Here is a 21,491-nt window from a genome sequence, read left to right as displayed (position 1 = left end):
TCAACTTCTTCGGAGAAATCAAGATCCTCCTCTTCTTCGCCATCTAAAGTCATGCCTGCAAATGATCTTCAAAGTCAGCTTCAGGACCAAAGTAGTCGCCATAGTCTTCCTCTGCATGCCCTGATCTGGACTGGTTTATGCCACTCCGCAGTCCCTCACCTCCATCCTCCTTTTCCAGCCTTGCCTTCTCTTGTTTGTCCTTCTCCGTCCCTGATCTGCCCCCAAACTCCCTACCCTCTCGCTTCCTGCCACTTCTGCCACTACCTCCTTCTCCCTCTCTTGCCTCCCCCTATCGATTTGACATGGTGGATTTGCCATACAGGCAAGCTTGCATAGCCGAACAGGGTGGCCTCCTTAATCGACGAAGGAACTCCGGCCGCCGGTGGAATTTTTAGTGGACTCTAGCGGTAGTCGCCTGAGGAAAGGTGGAACCCTATGGGGAAAGGTAGACGAACTGTCGAGGTGAATCAACGGCCAAAAAAAATAGACTAATCAGCGCATATTGGTGTTCTTACCCAACCTGAGGTTTTGTGGGAAAACACACTGGTGTAGTACATGGACCAAATCAAGTATTTCCCGCAGGATCCACCAGGCCAACTCGCAGGATGCCCAAAAATAATGCGAGTAATCAAACACATCCTAAGAAATTAGATGATACTACACACGTTGCGGAATATTCTGCATTATATTTTTAATAAAGATTGGTTGTATGAAACAAGCATATGTGGGGTAATGTGAGAACTAAAATTGAAATACATATGGTTTATTATGCTTGATTATTTTATTGGCATGAAATATTTATTAAATATATTATCACAATAAAATAAAAATTCTCATGCATGTTTGCATGTTGGGGTGGGGCTTTTTTTCATGTATGATGCATGATGAGATGGCATGCTTGCATGTTGAGAGAAAATATGATAGTGGGGACTATCTATTTAAATATAACAAAATATGCATCATCTTCTTTTTGCATCCACCCCAACATGACATGAGCAATACACATGGTTGCCTGTGGACCTCTTTTTCACCGGAGCTTCAACGAGCGGAGACTGAATAGACGATCTTACATTCTGAATGCTCCCATGTTTTTTTTCGTGCTGTGGAGATGATTCATTGATATGTTTTACACTTGGGTTGTGGAAATGTTCTAGCTTTTTCTCCCAACCGATGAGGCGAGCACTTGAAATGTGGGGTGGGTGTTTGCCTGCCCAAGCATTTTCCCCCATTTTCGATTGCCTTACATTATTTGCCGGGTTTTGCGTTGATATCTGATGCCAAACTAATGTGGGACTGCTCGATCGGACATTGTTATTTACATGCTAATTTGTGTTGGGCAGTATGCTTGGGAAAGTGGAAATGAAGGAAGAAAAGGATTTTAAAGAGGTTGTTTCAAAGAAGAATAAGAAAAGGATAAAGGCGGCTGTCCCACGCTGCTGCCTTGACGGAGATGGCGTTCGCGGTGGCTGTCCCACGCCCGAGACCCATCCTCCGTCTGGACCGTCTCCACCTCACCCCCATCCGCGCCGCCGCGGCAAGAACCCCCGTTCCCCAGCCCCTCCCCGACGAGCTTCAGCTCGTCGCCGACGTTCGCTCCCCGCATAACCACATCCGCGTCGCTGACGTCTCCCCGCGCGCTGCCGGCCACCCCCTCGCCGGCGCGCGCCTCCTCCTCCTCGACGGCCCCGGCAACATCCACTCCGTCTCCTTCCCTCGTCGCCCCTATTGCCCCCTCACTTCCACCTACTTCGACGTCTTCACCACCCTCCCGCCTCTCCTCCCGCGCCCATCCCTCGCCGTCCTCGGCTTCGGCGCGGGCTCCGCCGCCCGCGCCCTCCTCCATTTCTACCCGGACATATCCGTCCATGGCTGGGAACTCGACCCCTCTGTCATCGCCGTCGCCCGGGACCTCGGGGAGCTCGAAAAGGACCACGCCGGCAGGCTGGTCATCCACGTCGGCGACGCGCTGGAGGCTGAGGTCGTGCCGGGAGGCTTCGGCGGCGTGCTGGTGGATCTGTTCGCCAACGGGAGCGTGCTGCCGGAGCTCCAAAAGGCGGACGCCTGGCGCCAGATAGGCGGGATGGTGGCGCCGGGAGGGAGGGTGATGGTGAACTGCGGCGGGGGCTGCGTGGAGGCGGAGGAGGAGGGGAGAGACGGCGAGGCAGTGAAGGATGCGACGCTGCGGGCGATGGCAGCAGCGTTCGGGGAGGGAATGGTAGCGGTGCTGAGTGTGGATGAAAGTTCGGTGGCGATGACAGGGCCGGTGGTGCGGGCATCGGAGGAGGCGGCGGCGTGGAAGGCTAGGCTGCCGCCGGAGCTGGGCCACTACATTGACATGTGGAAGCTGTACAATGGCAATGGTGATACATGAATAGATGGGGATTATGCAGTGGTTCTCTATGCAAGAATGCACAGTGATTTCTGTAAGTAAGCGCAGCACATTACTGAATTCTTCTTGTCCCAATACATTCTTGGAAGTCATTGACTAGTGACTAACAGGGCATGACAACTAGAATGAAATGGAACTATATCTAAGCTATTTAAAATGTAATTATCACAAAGTGAGTGGTCTAAATCTATGATAAATTGTTTTGTTTTGCGGTATATGGATAATGTCTGCTGAAATATCTCATGACCAGATGATAAATCAATGTGTGATCACAAATGTAAACTGGCAAGAGATTTCAGGTCCGAGATGGGCTGTCAGTTATTTTAAAATTTGTTCGAACACAATTTAATTCCTTCAAATTTTGGTATTATCTCAAATGGAGGAGAGCAAAGGTGCTTGGGTTTGATTGTTTCATTTAACATTTGTTAGTGAAGTTTGTGCAACTAAATATTCCTTCTTTACTACTCTCTGCATTCACAAATACTCTGTATAAGATATTTTGGATATTCCAATATGGACTACATACGGACTGAAATTAATGAACAAACACACTACAACATGCCTTTATACATCTGATTCAGGAAAAAGTTAGAACATCTTATATTTGTGAACGGAGGGAGTAGTTTGTAGCTATTCACTACAATTATGGCCACTGATAATAGCATAAAATCCAGATCTCGTTTGTACAAACTGTGGTGATTTCCTTGCTAGTAACTTCTGATGTGCTGATTGGTATTTGCTGTCTAAGGTGAAATTTTCTATATTTTGACAGTACAATTCTGGAAGTGGAGAAATTTGGGATTTTTTTCAGCTGCTTTCTCAATTAAGTCTCACACTGCTTGCTGCAATTTTTGTACTTAAGTTCAATGCAAAGTATAGTAACTAACCAAGTTCAAAACAACAAGGTTCGCATCCTTTTTAAGCTCATGGGAAAAAAACAGCATTCATTTAACTGTCTAAAAGGTTACATTGAAGTTCATGTTTCAAAGCGTGAAGACGATTCCCTATAAGAAGCATCAAACTCCAGATGAGTATATATAGAAACTTCAGCCTTCGGATATTCCTTTTTTCTCCATCATATCTTTTTTTTTCAAGCATGGACCATTGCTTTCTAAAGTTAGCTCAGAGCCTCAGACACAACATGTTGTGTTTTTTCTGGTGATTTCACGTCTTCAGTAGCTACATTATCTAGCTCTCTCTACAGTCATTAAGCCCTGACAAAACACATGCAGCGTAGACAGACTTCATGTAAATAGATATTTGAGAAAACAGAAAACAGTTGGTTTGCTATCTAGAAGTACCTGATTACAAAGAAAAAATAGATTTAATGCTGGTTTCCCTCTTTAATAAGCTCAACAAAGAACAGAAGAGATGTGCTGCATGGAAAAGTTCCACCCACAATAGCTTGTAAAGTTGCATTTCGATTTAAAGCATGCAACAGCCGATGCCCTCTAAAATGCATCCGAACTAGTTGACCTTTACATGTATATTCCTTATGCTCTTTTATTCCCCTTTCATACAAAAGAAAAGAGACAAAGTTGTTCTTTACCCCCTCATCTTTTCCTTTGAGCGCTTTCCTTTTTCACACGCCTCAGTAAAAACTAATTTTGCTCCCAATCTGAGCGCTTTGCCTTTGCATCTTGCTAATCATGCCCTTCAGCGTTCTTGAAAGAAGGCAAAGCTTGCGCTAATGGATCGGAAAGGAGCTCCCCTCTCTTTTCATTTCCCGTGCAACTTCCTCAGATTCCTCTCCCGTGCACTGACTGACCGTTCCATTAGCATCTCTCTCTTTACATCCTTTTGCAAGTATATCTTTTTCTGTTCCTTTTCACTGCCTTATAAACACAGGCATTGCATTGCACAGTCGGCCTGTCGTATCGATCCGTTATCGCTTGAAGTTTCGGCTAGCTAGCTAACTGGTAGTGTGGTACGTACTCCTACATGACCCTTCTCTTCTTTCACATCCGTTCTTTGTTCTTTGATTTGAGATTTGAGTTAACACTTGTAACTCTGTTTGTTTTTCCGTTTGCAGGGTGGTGCAGCATGGGTCTTCAGAGGAAGATTCTTCTGCCCGAGAGAGCCACCATACAGGTGGACGACGCTGGAACTCTGCAGCCGCTGAAGATGAAGCGGCCGCGTGATGGTGAGGACGAAGGTGACTCGGGGCCGCTGACGCCGACGGCGAACGGCGCAGGGACCGCGCCTCCGCGCTGCCCGCCGGCACCGCCGAAGAAGCCGAGGCTCGTGCTGGGGTGCAGCCTGGACGGGTTCAAGGTTCTGAGCGTCGTGGACTTGCGTTGCTTCCTTCGTTGACGAGCCACCTTGTTTGTTTGTTTGTTTGTTTGTTTAGTTAGAGAAGAGAGGGGATTTTGTTTTGGTGTCTTTGTGCTCTTCAACTGTTCTTTTTAACCGGAATAAGCCTCAAATCTAACTTTGCATTGTGGGCTGCTATGCTGAAGCGGCCGCGACCTTATTACAGTAATTATCACTGAAACTGAGCAGTTCAAATCGGCAGAGGCTCTATTTTTTTCTTTTATCTCCTGACGACGAAAGATAACCCCGTCGGGGCCTCGGTGCTGGGCTGATCTGGGCGTAAGAGCAGTGGATCGGTTTCAACAGTCACTCGTGTCATTCATTCCCAATCCCTGGGTTTCAGCATGCAGTGCGTCTTGGACGATAATGGAGCCAGTAATTAAGTTTGGCCGAAATGAATATGCAAGTCTTGATTTATTTATTATTTGAACACGGCAAGGTCTTAATTTTTAAGGCATTAGATCAAGAAACGTATGAATGAAGATATGGTACAATGCAAAGAAGAAAGTTTTACCGGTGCTTTCCTGCCTGCAAGGTTCCGCTTCCGCGTATGCACACACGTGTTCCTCTAAGATCTTTCCATTAGCTCGCGCTAGAAACAAAGCCCGAATTTTCCACAGTGCTGCGCTTCTGGTCCCTAGGTGCTGGAGTCCTCGGATGCTTCGCAACTTGTGTGTCTGTTCGGCGTTTCCTGAAGCTCTCCGCAGTCCGCACGGTGGCCTCCACGTCCGCGTGGTCGCTCGGTCGCTCCACGTAAAGGGTAATTCACGGCCGGGAGCAGCCCGCGACGTGGGCACCGCCGCGGCCACCGCGCGCAGCTCGTCACGGTTTGGCCCTCGCGGAGCACGGCCTATAAACTGTGCCCACTCTCTCGGAACAATACATCAGCAAACACTCAACGACACTACAACAATCAGAACTGCAATCATCTTTGCCTGTTGCAGCATCTGTAGCTTTTTTCTGTCCTTTCGTGCACCTTCCGCCCGTCCGCGGCTGAGTAATGGCGACTGCGATGGCCATGAGCTCCTTCGCCGGTGCGGCCGTCCTGCCGTGCGGCTCGGCAGGCCGCTTCGGCGCCAGGTCTCTGCCGGCATTGGGCCGCCGCACCCTCATTGTCAGGGCACAGACCGAGGGCCCGAGCACACCACCGCCAAACAAACCCAAGGCGAGCACCTCGATCTGGGACGCGATGGCGTTCAGCGGCCCTGCCCCGGAGCGCATCAACGGCCGCCTTGCCATGGTAGGCTTCGTGACGGCGCTTGCGGTGGAGGCAGGACGTGGCGACGGACTCCTCTCGCAGCTCGGCAGTGGCACCGGGCAGGCATGGTTCGCCTACACCGTGGCGGTGCTGACCATGGCGTCGTTGGTGCCGTTGCTCCAGGGCGAGAGCGTCGAGAGCAGAGCCGGCGCCATCATGAACGCCAACGCGGAGCTCTGGAACGGCCGCTTCGCCATGCTCGGACTCGTCGCTCTGGCGGCCACCGAGATCATCACGGGCGCACCCTTCATCAATGTGTAGAATAAACTAGCTTTGTTGTCGACCGGTTAACACAACGTGTACTTAGCTAGTAGGACATGTAAATGATGAGAATTGATCATCCTCGTATTCTTTGCAGTATATATTAATTAAAGACGGTCCATTTTTTTCTCACTCGAAATCTTCTTTATTATTTCTATTACTCTGTATGTTGACATAAATTCATCTTTCTACAGTCGAATGTTCGAGGAATTTTTGATAAAGTTTAATCCGGAAGAAGAGTAGATTAAACATGATTAATAACAGTACTTCCTCCGATCCATATTACTCCACGAAGAAACAAGAGACTTGCGAGTAGGGATGAAAGCCAGGAATCGACGGCGTGGCAGACGTGCGCGGCGGCTCTGGCAGTGGCACACGAGGAAAGGTCGATTAGCACGTGCTGGTCTGGGTTTAACCCTAGATAGAGCAGGGCCTCCCTAGTTGTCACAACGACTCTGGCAATGCTTTCCTCTTGCTATGCGGCGGTGGCGGCAACGAGCTCGTGCTGGCCTGGGCAGTGGCGAAGCTAGCAGCGAGCTACGTCTAGGGCTGAGCAAGCTTGAACTCGAAATTCTTCATAATTTTCAGTACTTTGTAGAAAGGGATTACAAAGAATCTTAGTACTAGGCCTAGGGCTATAGCTCTAGTTGTCCTAGGCTTGTCTCCGCCACTGGGCCTGGGCTTAACCCAAGGTAGAGCAAGGCCTCCCTCGTTGCCGCATCAACTCTAGCAATATTTTCCTCTTGCTGTTCGGCGGCAGCTGACGCGGCTTCGAGCTTGCATTCCTACACGTGCCTCCGGCCCTTCTTCCTCTTGGTCGACTGCACGGCCCGCTGCTCGTCCGTCAACGACTTCTTCTTGGTCGGCGCCACCGTCTTGTGGGCTGCATGGGCTTGCCTTTGGCGGAAGCAGGCCGGAGGCGGCGTTGAGGATCGGCACGTTGTTCATGGCGAGCAGTCGGGAGCGTGAGCAGGCGGGAGTTTTTTGGAAAAGAGGGGAAAATGGAGGTGGTTGTGCCGCCGACTGGCGGACTAAGGAAAGGAGTAGGCAGGCGTTGCACGAACCGACGTAAACGAGGTCCAAATTATACTGAGATGATCGCACGGCGGGCAAAAAATAAATGCACGTCACTTTTCGATCAGCTTGGACCGACTTTTATATCCGTTTCGAGCCAAAAGAACAGGAGCAAATAGTCCGTGCGTTGGAGTTGCTCAAGGCCCGTGTCCAGATCGCGCGCAAAGTGTCCGCATTTTTTTTTTCTTTCGCGCGCGCGTGGAGGTCGCCTGCGCCGCCGACATCGCAGCGACTCTCCGGCTGGGCTGTGCTCCACCACCCGACCACCCTTTCGAGTTTCGACGTACTACTCCAGAAGGATTCAACCGGCTGTTACTGGAGCCCGCGCCGTGCCGCGCCCGTGCCGCGCCAAATCCCGGAACTCTTGGTCCAGCCCCCGCAAAGCTCCTCTTCTCTTTCTAATTTTGGGGTACGTTTTTCCAAGGATGTTCTACATGCCAGTACATGGTGAAAAGTACCAATTTCGAAAATACCAACTCTGCGCGAAACATGAGTCTAGCTGAAGTAAGCCAAAACCAGATGTCCCAATGCATGCCAGGTGTTTGTTAGAATGTTGATTCATGGATACACTCGAAAATATGTCTGTTTTTGCTGTGAAACAATGCCCCGCACCTGCGGCAACCCGTAAATTCCTAAACCATCCGAGGAGCCAACATGTGACAAGCTGTATGGGACTGAAGTTCATGACAAAAAGAATGTAGCAAACACTTGAATAAATGGTTCAATTCAACCAGGTTTGAATAGGTATGCTGTGCTTAAACAATATATACACGTGGAAATTAATACGAACAATGACCGGACTGGGACCAGTGTTGACAAACTGGATGCCCAGGATAAGCTAGAAATGACTTGAACTTGAAACAGGTGTCACTCATGCGCTACGAGTTCTTCGACCCCTGACAGGTGAACCATTGGGCCTAGGGTAATTTATTTGTGGATCTATACCATTGGGCCTAGGGTAATTTATTTGTGGATCCATATTTTGTATCTCTTGTCCAGCGTCATTACCTCCTTGATTTCCTTCTGCCTGATCTCTATTTCGGTGATAAAATTTAGTCATCAGAGCTATCAGAAGACAAGAAGTCGAGACAGCTCCACTAAGTATGAAAAGTCCAAAAAAACTGCCAAATGTGAGTTTGTCTGGATCAGGTGCACGTCCCGCATTGTTGCAGTTGTTTTCATATCCTATTCCGATCCATTTCTTCTCAATTCGATTGATAGTGTCTCCTCCTATTATGCCCAGGATTGCCTTTGAGATGTCCCCAACTAGAGGAGATCCTTTTGGAAATGCCTGTTAAAGAAATTTAGTGTTCTATTAGCTTATATGCATAGCTCTAGAGCACTTCATATCCTGCTACGGTGATTCCTGAAGGAAGATCAAATTGAGCCCATGTGGTAGCAAAGAAGTGCAGATTGTTGTTGGCATAAGTGTTTTAGATAGTCACTCTGGTATGCATAAATGAACTTACGCGTCAGCACATATTACTTGGTAAGAGCTAAGAAATCCTAATTGCTCTTGGCCTAAGTTTTAAGAGCTCATTCAGGTTTATGTATATGAACGTATGTGGCAGCACATATTGACTCGGGAAGAACTAAGAAACAATAGCACTGAGCCTAACTACTTAGCACCCATTCATGGTGTGTAATTGAACATGCATAATTTATTTATATATTTATGAGATAAAAAAGATTTTTTTCGCTTGTATGGGTGAGTTGCGTACAATCTAGAATTGAGTACTTGTGCCCTTCAAAAGAAAATAATAGATGTACAGCATGTTAGAATACATACGCCACTATATTAAACATTAACATGTTGTAATCATGAATACATGTGGTCATATGTTTGCACAATTTTGCTAGTGTGTATACACATGGATTAACATGTTGTAATCTGAATTTACATGATTTAAATATTTTGAAGACGAAACTTTCTGCCAGATGTTGGAAAGTCCTCTTTCAGCAAAAGGTTAATATGTACTCACGTAGGTTCAAGGAAGCTCCTCCTTTTAAATATTTTCGGACATACCCAAAATATTATATACCCCCAACCCCCACCCCCCTGCGCGTGCGCGCCCACACACACACAATTTACTGTCAGTTTTTCTCAATGCACAGGTGCGACTTTGCGGAATTCTGTACTACCCATAGAAGCACATATTTTCCCATTAACAAGTAGTGATACCATCCTCTTAGGGAATATCACCTGTGGCGGCATAAATCATTATCAAATTTCAATGTTGAAGTTGATTTTTCAGGATATGCCACCTGTGAAGCCAGCTATGCCTGCGTGTGTGCATATGTTTTCTTCTTTCTTTTTTGAGAGGTGTGTGTGTCTGGGTTAGGGGTAACTTATGCCATTTTTACATATGCTGATATGTTTTTCTCTGGCCAAAAGAAACGTTTAACTTACAGAGGTGTAATAGTGTGGCAATTGTGATGCATTGTCAAAAGCTAGAATGGTAAAAACTGAAATGTCAATTTTAAGAGTGGCATAAGCAAAAGGGTCCAAAGCTAGAGTGGCAGAAACAAAAAGAAGTCCTAGGCTAGTAGAACAACTTTGCTGATTTAATGTTAAGGAGTTACGAAATAGTGATTAATGGCCATTTTATCATTAAACATCAAATGTTCACAAAAGTACGTATGTTCGTTATGTGAACATTTGTTCAATATCGTTTGCCCTCCGTTCATTCAGTTAGAGAATTAGGTATGCAAAGCCAGCAATGGTCCCATCTTAAATAAAACTAGCAGCGACGAGATGTACATGCATGTCTCTAATCTATACATATTTTAAACAAATTGAATAACTGTTATCTCCAGAGTTATGTTACTTACATATCCAAAACCTGCTGCCTTATAAAACGGAACCATAGTGTACCCTTTGCAGTTCTTTGCAAGAAACAGTCTGATGTATGGGACTTCATGAATGAACGCAGCAATTCCCCCACTTTTGCTTCCCTTCGAGAGTGCACTGTAAAATCCATCGTAGGTACTATAGGTCTTGATCTTCAATCTGTCAAAATTGAGTTGTTCCAGTAGACTCTCGACATAGGAACCACTAGTGCATCCTACATAGTCCCCACTTTTACGGAGGTCATGGATATCAGTTATAGTTGGATTTAGCTGTCTTATGGTAAGCATTGTTGCCAAATTTGCGGTGTAGCTTGCTGACAGTACAAGGAAGAAAAACACCCATACAATCAAAACTATCCGAGATCGTAAACTTTCCACTCCGTTCTCTGAAATTTTTGATATGGAGTTCAATTAGTTTTTCAGTCATATGGAACGAAAATTGAGGAACCACATAACTACATAATATAGATGAAAGTCATGCAACTTAATTTTCTGCATATTGTGCTTATTAAGTTTTTCCAACAGTGGGAATTATTTTCTAGTGTAGTTATCTTATGGCTCACAACCTACAGAACAAGGTTCAAATCCTGGACAATCATTTTTTGAAACGAGAATCCTGTGTTAGATTGATCTCTCCTCCAATGGGCCCAACGGCTCATTGGGCCCTTGACCCACGCCCTGATCGGGGGCGTCCAACCCAAGCAAGGCTGGTGGGCCCCTGTCGCGCAGTGCTATAAAGAGGAGGTGGGGACCAGGGCACAGGGTACGAGGTTCGTCACCGCCACTGTTCCCCACTCCTAACTCTATCAGGCACTGAAGCGATGGGAAGCTCCGCCACCGTATCCACCTCACCTCTCTCTGCCATCGCCACCATCGCCCTCTCCACGATGGCCTCCGGCTCGAGTTCATCAACCGCTGGAGAAGGTAGGTTTACCAGAAATCCTACCCTACTCGATCCCATGGATCTATCATCCTGGACAATCATCGCTGCAAATCCTGAACATATGGTTGAGAATCGAACTTGGATCATCAGCCAGAGGCAAGGTTCTACACCGCTAAGCTATGGTGGTGCCAATTGTTGGTAATATGGCACCGTTTCTATGGCAGAAACTATTGCGGTATATATATGATACTGAAATGACTTACAAAGTAACCCGGCCACTTGAGCTTTGTTTCATACACCCCGGGCCTATCCAACAGCAGGAGCATCTAATTCTATAAGCTCTATCTACACATTCACGTTCTGGAATGAATATGTCAGATTGTTGAGCATAGACCCAAGGTTTGTTTCCTACATTGGTTGTATACTCATCTAAGGCATGGATGCAACTAGATGCATGTCTATTTGCTACTCCCTCCGTTCCTAAATATTTGTCTTTCTAGAGATTTCAACAAATGACTACATACGGAGCAAAATGAGTGAATCTACACTCTAAAATATGTCTATATACATCTGTATGTGGTAGTCCATTTGAAACCTCTAAAAGACAAATATTTAGGAACCGAGGGAGTACAATATTATAGCTTTGTTAGTTGCACCAAGATTGAAATAATGTTTCTTCATGCAGTTTGATCATGTCATATGTTATGCAAAAGTACTTTTTCTTCTAAGGAATAGAAGTGTCTTGATAAATGCACTCACTGTCTCCAAATAGGGAAAAGGAAGTCATAATCCCGAGCTGTTTGGGGACTTGTCCAGCAATATTTGTGCTGTTTTCCAGGAACTCCATTAGCCAGAGAACAACCCATGTGTAGAATAGTAATATGATGCTTCCGAGCCACAGGTCACGTGATAATGGCTCAACGAAAATCCATATGTTGTTAGTTCTGCTGCTCTTGGCTGGAACAACCATTGCCACTCCTGATTCTGTGTATGGTAGAGTGAAGTCGACGTAGGAAGTTCTGTTATGTGAGATTGTTATGTCCCCAATGGCTACATCATATTTCTGCAAGGCATCAAACAGATTTGCTTCACTTACCAGCACAATGATCGCTTAATCTTTATTATGAAAGCTGAAACTATGTCATAAGGACATGAATAAGTAAACTAAGAAGAGCCTAATTATGCCATGTCTCTTATCATGTAAAGATGATTTGTATATTCCTCTGATGTAGTACTTTACCTTATGAGTTGCAAGCAACAGATGTCATGTTAATGCAATTTTTGCTACAATAACATAGTGATTACAAGAACAGTTACCAGACCACTAGTTAAGCATGATATGGTGGTTGTACACAATATATAACAGAGAAATATGCCCCTGCTTAACATCTCCTCTCAATTGCAATTTATTTGAGTGGGTTGTTTGCCATTTCTTTTATTCCTCCGTCCGAAAAAGCTTGTCCCAAGCTTGCTTTTCAAATGGATGTATCTAGCACTAACTTGGTGCTAGATACATTCATTTGAGAGACAAGCTTTTCCGGACGGAGGGAGTACATGGTTGCACTAAACTAAAAGTAATAAATAAATATGGGAGCTCTTAGATCATGGCATGCATATAAAATCTACTGCTTGCAAATTTGATGCCAGAAGTTGAAGCCCTGATGCAGCTATTACCTTAAGGTAAACTTGGTAAACAAAATCATCATAACCTCCACTGCTTGTGTCATTCGTAGTGCCAAATGCTACATACTCATAGGGCAGTGCATAGGGAAGTCTTTTAATTGCCTCTTCGAATACATCAATGGAAAGGCCACTTGCTGTAGTGGCCCCAGTAATAGGATCTTTTCCACTTGTCATAAATTGTGGGTATACACTTGTGTGCACTCCTACTCGAAGCTTCTTCCCATTCACAGGAGCTTCCCACCCTTTGGGTATCTCTGTTGATTTTCCTGGCCAAATTACCGGGTTTAGGTCAGAAGCTAAGCCTGAATGCCGTGTCGTTGATTCTCCGTGATATAGTCGCCGGGAAATTCCATTTTCTGCAGTCCAAAACCCAATTTCTTTCCACCCTTTATCAACTACATTTATTATCTGAAATGTAGAAGCTTGCAGCTGCCTACCTGAAAGGTCAAAATGACCACTCAAACCTCTAAATTTGTATTGCAAGATGGTCTTTAGGAGATCCGGGCCATAAACAGAAGTTCCCATGCTTGTCATGTTTCTTGCAACTGCTGGTTTTTGAAATGATGTTTTGTTCTTAATACCAAGCTTTTCAACTGCTTGCGCTACCGCCCATATAGTATCATAGCCCCAGAGTTCAAATATGCTTAGTTTCAGTGGTGGATCATTTGGGTTATCAATCTGTAATCTCCTGTTCCAGTGTTAGACTGTATAGTCTCTGTAGTTGTATACGTACATATACGTACGATGTAACTTGTACCCGTTTGTTATATATATGTGAGATAGGCCACCCCTAGAGGGTTGAGCCGGTTCCCCCAACTCTATTGTCTTACATGGTATCACGCTAGGTCAACACGCTTCCGCCCAAACCCTAAACCCCGCCGCCGTCTGTCTGTGCGCCGCCGCCGCCGTCCCTGAGATCGCGCCGCCGCTGCCCCAGCTATGTCGGGCTCCGCCGCCTCCGGCTCCACCATGGCTAGCTTCTTGCCGGCCTCTCTCGCGGCCCTCCTGTCCCGACCCATCGACACCGCTGCGGTCTCCACCGCCCCGATCGAGACGAGGAGCCTCGGGTCCTTTTTCTCCTCGTCTCCGGGGCTCCCGATCGTGCCGTCTACCGCGGGCGCTCCCTCGTTCGAGACTCGCAGCGACGCGCCGCTCGCCCCGAGTGGGGGTCAGCCGCCGATCGCCCCGTCTCCCTCGCCCGCTTCCCGCAGCGACGTGCCGCTCGCCCCGTCTGCGGGCCAGCCGCCGATCGCCTCGACTGGTGGGGGCTCGGCCCTCACCCTGGTGGCGCCCCCGTCGGCCATGATGGCGTCATCTGTTCCTGCGGTCGCGACGGTGGCTGCAACCGCGGCCTCTGCCTCTACGGTGTATCCGCCTCCGGCAGTCTACTCCGCGGGCTCCTCGCCGCCGCCGCCGTTTCACTTTGGGAACCTCATCACCATCAAGCTGTCCGCAGACAACTACATCTTCTGGCGTGCGCAGGTTCTTCCGCTTCTCGGGAGTCATTATCTCCTGGGCTACGTCGACGGTTCTCTCCCCTGTCCCCCTGCGCTGGTGGATAGCGTGCACGGCCCGGTCTACAATCCGGCGCACCGTGTTTGGACAGGGCAGGACCAGGCGAACCTCTCCTCCATCCAGGGGTCGCTCACTCCGGCGGTTGCCGGACTTGTTGTCTTCGCCAAGACTTCTCATGAGGCATGGACCATCCTCGAGCGCTCGTTTGCAGCGCAGTCGCAGGCCCGTGTCTCCGCGCTTCGTCGTCAGCTTGGTGAGTGTCAAAAGCTGGATTCTACGGCCACCGAGTTCTACAACAAGGTCAAGGGCCTTGCCGACACGTTGGCCTTCATTGGCCAGCCCCTCACTGACTCCGAGTTTAACTCGTTCATTGTCAATGGTCTTGATGAGGAGTACGACGCCTTGGTCGAGATCATGAACGAGCGGGGCAACTCGAACCCCATGATGGCGCATGAGGTCTTTTCCCGCCTCCTTCTCACGGAACAGCGGGTCGAGTCGCGCCGCTCCAGGGCCAGTGGGGGCTCCCTCTCGGCCAACGCCGCCACCAAGGGTGGCCGCCCTTCTTCCTCATCCAGGGCCTCTTCGGGGCTGCCATCGCCGCCTGCATCGGCTCCCCCTCCTACCGCGACATTACCGGGGGTTGGTGGCAAGCACGTATATCAGCTGTGTGGCATTGAGGGGCACTGGTCCTCTAAGTGCCACAAGCGCTTTCAGAAGAGCTTTCTGGGTCTTGGCAATGATGGCAAGGACGCGCGCAATTTTGCGCGTCAGGTGGCCATGGCGGATCGCCCAGTGTCCACTAAGCAGCAGGGGCATACTCAGTCCTACTCTGTTGATCCTCACTGGTACATGGACTCTGGGGCCACGGAGCATCTGACGAGTGAGATGGGCAAGCTCCATACTCGCGAACCCTACCACGGCTCCGACAAAATCCACACTGCCAATGGAGCAGATATGCATATATCTCATATTGGTCAAGCATCTCTTCTCACTAGGCATGCAAATAGGAGTCTTCAACTTTGCAATGTGCTTAGAGTTCCCTCTGTGACACGTAATCTTCTTTCTGTTCCTAAACTTACACGTGATAATAATGTGCTTTGTGAATTTCATCCTTTTGATCTTTTTATTAAGGATCGGGGCACGAGGGACATTCTTCTTAGCGGGCGGTTGTGCCAGGGACTCTATCGTCTGGAGCATCCTGCAGTCGCTCGCGTGTTCAGTGGAGTTCGGGTATCTCCGTCACAGTGGCATGCTCGTCTTGGTCACCCGGCCACACCTATCGTTCGTCATGTTTTGCGTCGTCATGAACTTCCTAGTGTGTCAAGTAATAAAGATGTAGCAGTGTGTGATGCTTGTCAGCAGGGGAAGAGTCATCAACTTCCTTTTTCGGAGTCTAGTCGTGAGGTGAAACATCCTTTAGAACTTGTGTTTTCAGATGTATGGGGTCCTGCTCAGACTTCTGTCAGCGGTCATAATTATTATATCAGTTTCGTTGATGCTTATAGTCATTTTACCTGGCTTTATCTTATTAAACGCAAATCTGATGTGTTTGATATTGTTGTTCAGTTTCAAAAACATGTTGAACGTCTTCTCAAGCACAAAATTATTCATGTTCAGTCTGATTGGGGGGGGGGGGCGAATATCGCAACCTCGACTCCTTCTTTCAGTCGCTTGGGATAGCTCATCGTTTAGCATGTCCACATACACATCAACAGAATGGTTCTGTCGAACGTAAGCATCGTCACATTGTTGAAACTGGTCTTACTCTTTTGGCCCATGCATCAGTTCCGTTTCGATTCTGGAGTGATGCTCTCACCACTGCATGTTTTCTCATAAACCGTACTCCCACTCGTGTCTTGAATATGAAGACTCCCGTTGAGGTTCTCCTTAATGAACAACCTGATTATACCATTTTTAAAGTCTTTGGGTGCGCTTGCTGGCCACATCTTCGCCCATACAACAAGCGCAAGCTTGAGTTTCGCTCCAAAAAGTGTGTCTTTCTGGGCTATAGCTCTCTTCATAAAGGGTACAAATGTCTTCATGTTCCCACCAATCGTGTCTACATATCCCGGGATGTCGTGTTTGATGAGCATGTTTTTCCATTTGCCAAGCTTCCTGTGTCCACTGTTGAACCACCCTCCTTGCATTCATCCTCTGTTGCTGCTGACCAATTTGATGATATTGCATACTCTCCTATATTGTTGCCTAACCATGGTGCAGGCACTGGACGTGGGGCGCGCTTGGAAATTCTGGAGGCGCCAGTGGCTCACGACGATCATGGTGAGTTGCATGGCCTCGGCCCCCGTGCCCATGCACGTCCGGTCGATCTTCCCGCGACGCATGCTTCTACGCCCATGGACTCTGGGCCGGCCTCGCCGCTTCGGCCTGTCGCGACTACCGCACCAGAGGAGTCTGGGTCGGTCTCGCCTAGGCTGGCTTCCTCGCCATGCAGCCCGGTGGCCCCGTCGGCCTCGACACACCCGGCTTCTGAGCCGGCCTCGGTGCCATGCAGCCCGGTGGCCCCGTCGGCCTCGGCGCCCCTGGCCTCGCTGCGTTGCTCGCCGCCCTCGGTGCCTCTGGCTTCTGAGCCGGCCTCGCCACCTTGCTCGGTCACGCCGGCCTCGTCCCTTCCTCGGCCTTCCTCGCCGGTTACGCCTGGGCCAAGCTCACCGGTCTCCGGTGTGCCCTCACCGGCGCTCTCCGAGGTCTCTCCGTCGTCAGCCGAGCTGTCCTCGCCATCGTCGCCATCATCACCAGAGTCCTCTCCGGCTCCTGTACCTACTGTGCTCCCTCAGCGACCACATACACGGAGTCGCAGTGGCATCTTTCAGCCTAAACAGCGACATGATGGGACTGTTGCTTGGTTGGCTGCCTGTATGGCTGCTGCTCGTGCGGATCCTTCCTCTGAACCGCGCACGTATCAGGCTGCTTTGAGTATACCTCATTGGCGAGAGGCTATGGAGCAGGAGTATCATGCTCTCCTTCGTAACAAGACATGGACTCTTGTTCCGCCACCACCCCGTGTTAATGTCATTGACTCCAAATGGGTTTTCAAAGTGAAGAAGCATTCAGATGGTTCTATTAAGCGCTACAAGGCGCGGCTGGTTGCTCGAGGTTTTCGGCAGCGTTATGGTCTTGATTATGAAGACACCTTCAGTCCAGTGGTTAAACCTACTACTATCAGGCTTCTTCTCTCTCTTGCAGTTACTCGGGGTTGGTCTCTTCGTCAGCTGGATGTGCAGAATGCTTTTCTCCATGGTGTTCTCGAAGAGGAGGTATATATGCGGCAGCCTCCAGGGTTCTCTGATCCCGATCGTCCTGATTATCTATGTCGGCTTACTAAAGCACTCTATGGTTTGAAGCAAGCTCCTCGTGCTTGGCATGCTTGTCTTGCGATGGCCCTTCGTGCTCATGGTTTTGCATCCTCAGCTGCTGACTCCTCGTTGTTTCTTCTTCAGAGGTCTGCAGTTACCATGTATCTGCTTGTTTATGTGGATGATATTATCCTTGTCAGTTCCTCTCAGTCGGCTGCTGATGCTCTTGTTCGGTCTCTTGGTGCTGATTTTGCGGTCAAAGATCTTGGGCGGCTTCACTACTTCCTTGGAGTTGAGGTTGCTTCTGTGTCCAGTGGTCTGATTATGACGCAAAAGAAGTACTCCCTGGATTTGTTACAGCGAGCTGGGATGCTTAAGTGCAAACCGACTACTACACCTATGTCTGCTACTGACAGGATTACTGCTGTTGCTGGTGATCTCCTGTCTTCTGCTGATGCGACACAGTACAGGAGTATTGTTGGTGGTTTGCAGTACCTGACTATCACACGTCCTGACATCTCTTTTGCAGTTAACAGAGTATGTCAGTATCTTCAGGCACCTCGTGATACTCATTGGTCTGCAGTGAAGCGCATCTTGCGCTACATTCGTTTCACGGTGTCCTATGGTTTGCACATTCGACCGAATCCCTCTGGGGTCATCTCGGCGTATTCTGATGCGGATTGGGCTGGCAGTCCAGATGACAGGCGATCCACGGGGGCTATGCTGTGTTCTTTGGTTCTACTTTGATCGCCTGGAGTGCTCGGAAACAGGCTACTGTTTCACGTAGCAGTACTGAAGCTGAGTATAAGGCTGTGGCTAATGCAACTGCAGAAATTATCTGGATACAGTCTTTGCTTCAGGAGTTGGGAATATCTCAGTCACAGTCCCCTATTCTTTGGTGTGATAACATTGGTGCTACATACCTATCTGCTAATCCGGTATTCCATGCCCGAACGAAACACATTGAAGTGGACTATCATTTTGTACGGGAACGGGTATCTCAGAAGCAACTACAGATCAAGTTTATCTCTTCCAAGGATCAACTTGCGGACATCTTCACCAAGCCATTACCTCTTCCACAGTTTGAGACTTGTAGGCGCAATCTTACCCTTCTAGATTCTTTAGGAAGTGGCTAAGATTGAGGGAGGGTGTTAGACTGTATAGTCTCTGTAGTTGTATACGTACATATACGTACGATGTAACTTGTATCCGTTTGTTATATATATGTGAGATAGGCCACCCCTAGAGGGTTGAGCCGGTTCCCCCAACTCTATTGTCTTACATCCAGCGTATGGTGTAGTTATCCAGTTCTGCTGATTTAGGAGTATAAAACTTTACTCCTAAAACACCATTCATTGCTTCCATAACAGAAGGGTTCGTGGAGTCTATGACATTGGTTAGCCCATCTGTCATGATCCATACAAATCCTTTCTTCATCATACCAACCTCTTTTGCCATTGTGAAGAGGATCGAAGCCAAATCAGGTGACATATGCACCAAGAAGACCCTTGTTTGCATTGTCAATAACTTATAGAGTTCTTTGGTAATTTGTTCAGTAGTTGCTGACAGGGGGATCACACTCCGGTAGGGAACACGGACATCAATTTCTTGGAGGGCGTCAATGAGATATGGTATGACACCTCTACCATAGTCAGTTTCTTCATAAATTGGCACCACCTGTCTCCACCCATAGGCCTTGATTAGGGAGGCAATGCTATTCACTTGTGTAGAGTCACTCAGTGTTGCACGAACAAAATATGGAAGACTGCCAGAGTAAAGAGATGGGCTTGTTGCTGTGAAGGAGATCACAGGGACCTGACTTTTATTCCCGAGATCCGATACAAATGCTGCTTGTGAAGATGTTTGAGGACCTATGATAACTTGGACGCTGTAATTCTCTAGCAGGTCGAGGGCTGTAAAGTTGCATAATCAAATTTTAGTCGAATGCACATTTGTGCTGCCTGAAGCTTTGTAAATTCAGGATCAAAGAGTAAAGAAATGACATACAGTATTTACTCAATATATGTTCATTCATAGCACTCTATAGCGTGTATTTCTACTGTCCTAGCAAACTTACACTTGTGCAAAACAGGATTGCAAATTATTACAGATTCACAGATGAAGCTACAAATTTGAACCCACTACTATCTTTGGATGAATGTAACGAACCTTATTGTTATATAATGAATTATTACAGTTTGCTCTATTTGCTTGAGTTGCTTGGTTTGAAATTTGTTTATTTTGCCTTAGATTTCATGACAAAACTTTTAGAAACCTTTTATGGAGTATATTTCGCACTCTTTGACTACAATAACAGTTCTAAGCAATGCTCGATTCCCCTTTTACATTTCAGGTCATGCTATCATAGGGATATTTCCTTGATCCATCTGGAGGATTGTTTGAAGGTATTTTGGTGTATTTTTTAATTGTAAGTGAACTTAATATTTCCATTGAGAAAAAAGGGTCATCAAGTAGAAAGATGACTGCTAATAACTCCATTCTGATTTCTAAGTCCACCTGCTATATTCTGATTTTTTGTGAATAGAGATGGTTGATTAGTCTCTCTGTTACTCTGTTAGTACGGAGAGAACAGTTCAGATACGAAGGGATCAACACCATGGCTCTGGTCAAGTAACTGGGTTCACAGAACCTTATCATAAAAAGCACGCTGAAGCATTTGCCCAGCAAAGATAGCTATCCATTGTCGAAAGTTTACGTAGTGAATATGTCATACGATTAAATTTCACAAATTACAGATGACCATACATCTGAAAACATGAGTAAATCTATAATCTCTGGGTATTGAATTTTGAACCCAGTTACTTCACAACAATCAGGTGGCTAACCAGATTACAACCGGGTAGGAACTGGCAGTTATCATTTTGTTGTTAAGGTTTCTCAGACTAGCAAACTCATCAAGGGTAAGCTAAGCTACACATAATTGGGTTATTAAATGTGTATGCACTAACCTTTATGAGAGTAAAACTCATAACATTTCCTTGCAAAAAAGTGTTGTAAATATTTATTGGTAATAGTAACTTAGTAAGAGTTTAGTAGTTTTGTATGTTTCTGAACTTTAGCGAGAGATATATGCTTAAAGTACATAAATTAGCCTTGTTAGTACCTATTTATTTGATTTACAACTGTTCTGTTCATGGACATTTGTTAGTTGGATGTCTATTGTTAAACAGAAGTATTATGAAGCACATGGAAAGTTAAGATATAGCCAAAAACACTCGTTCCAAAGTAAAATCCGTTAAATCCTTTGATAAATGTTACTATTAAACTCTCCCAACTTTGTCCATTAGTAGTGGTGGCACGTTGGAGGATAACTATGTTATTTTTCACCGAAACTGTGTTCATAATATTTCACTTTTGTAGCTTATACTAACTTGATTGATGAAAGTCGGTTATATAAGTTGTACTTTGAAGACAGGGTAAAAAAAAGTTGTATTCTGAAGCATATGTAGCAACGGAGGGAGTAGGAAAAAGGGTTTTCATGACAGACGGCAGAACTTTTACCTGCTGATGCAGCTTGGACATTGTTACTTTTGGAGTCCCTGATGTGGAGAACTAGCTTCGGGGTGTAGTTTCTGTGGACTGCATAGAAGTCTTCCAGGGCCATCGAAATGCTGGTCCGTGACATCCTGCCCCCCAACGAATCCAGGTCGAGGATCACTCCGACAGGGAACTCATCTGCACCACTTGTGGTAGCATTTTGAGCTACGCCGAAATGGATGATATGAGCAACAAGAAGAAGGTGATTTGAGATGCTCTCTCCATTGACAGTGCTGCAAGGTTTGCGAAGTATTTTGTGCCCAGAATCTGAGACCGCCGAGGTTCATATATAGTTGGTTTCTTTGACGCATTCAAGCTAAAACTTTAGGGTAACGGCATCGGTGGCTAAATTTCGATACCTTGAGCCATGCATATCTTAGTGTGGAGGGAATG

The 21,491-nt window shown here is 47.0% G+C and overlaps 3 protein-coding genes across 3 annotated transcripts; 2 read left to right on the top strand and 1 right to left on the bottom strand.

The window, feature by feature from the left end:
- Positions 1–1,263: 1,263 nt before the first annotated feature.
- Positions 1,264–4,899, top strand: LOC123112043 (uncharacterized). Its single transcript, XM_044532945.1, has 3 exons — positions 1,264–2,423; positions 4,254–4,316; positions 4,422–4,899. The coding sequence occupies exon 1, from the start codon at positions 1,451–1,453 to the stop codon at positions 2,369–2,371; it is 921 nt and encodes a 306-aa protein (XP_044388880.1). The 5' UTR covers positions 1,264–1,450; the 3' UTR covers positions 2,372–2,423; positions 4,254–4,316; positions 4,422–4,899.
- A 703-nt stretch (positions 4,900–5,602) lies between these two features.
- LOC123116210 (low molecular mass early light-inducible protein HV90, chloroplastic-like) lies at positions 5,603–6,328 on the top strand. Its single transcript, XM_044537201.1, has one exon. It carries the CDS (start codon positions 5,703–5,705, stop codon positions 6,219–6,221), a length of 519 nt encoding a protein of 172 aa, XP_044393136.1. The 5' UTR covers positions 5,603–5,702; the 3' UTR covers positions 6,222–6,328.
- A 3,667-nt stretch (positions 6,329–9,995) lies between these two features.
- On the bottom strand, positions 9,996–21,186 carry LOC123114802 (glutamate receptor 2.1-like). The gene is made up of 7 exons (XM_044536208.1): positions 21,063–21,186; positions 18,823–19,453; positions 12,703–13,399; positions 11,788–12,091; positions 10,998–11,141; positions 10,171–10,531; positions 9,996–10,071 (listed from the first exon to the last, which is right to left on the bottom strand). Exons 1-7 carry the CDS (start codon positions 21,184–21,186, stop codon positions 9,996–9,998), a joined length of 2,337 nt encoding a protein of 778 aa, XP_044392143.1.
- Positions 21,187–21,491: the final 305 nt, after the last annotated feature.

Source organism: Triticum aestivum, chromosome 5B (genome assembly GCF_018294505.1).
Source record: "Triticum aestivum cultivar Chinese Spring chromosome 5B, IWGSC CS RefSeq v2.1, whole genome shotgun sequence".
Classification (NCBI taxonomy): Eukaryota; Viridiplantae; Streptophyta; class Magnoliopsida; order Poales; family Poaceae; genus Triticum; species Triticum aestivum.
Note: the sequence above shows the minus strand (reverse complement) of the source record. Positions and strands in the feature narration are given on the sequence as shown.

Coding starts and splice junctions, on each gene's coding strand:
- LOC123112043 (XM_044532945.1), top strand. CDS start 1,451: ATGGCGTTCGCGGTGGCTGTCCCACGCCCGAGACCCATCCTCCGTCTG.
- LOC123116210 (XM_044537201.1), top strand. CDS start 5,703: ATGGCGACTGCGATGGCCATGAGCTCCTTCGCCGGTGCGGCCGTCCTG.
- LOC123114802 (XM_044536208.1), bottom strand. CDS start 21,186: ATGTCACGGACCAGCATTTCGATGGCCCTGGAAGACTTCTATGCAGTC. Junction 12,092..12,702: donor TTTACCAAGTTTACCTTAAG/GTAATAGCTGCA, acceptor GATGCCTTGCAG/AAATATGATGTAGCCATTGG. Junction 11,142..11,787: donor CTTTTCCCTATTTGGAGACA/GTGAGTGCATTT, acceptor CCATATGTTCAG/GATTTGCAGCGATGATTGTC.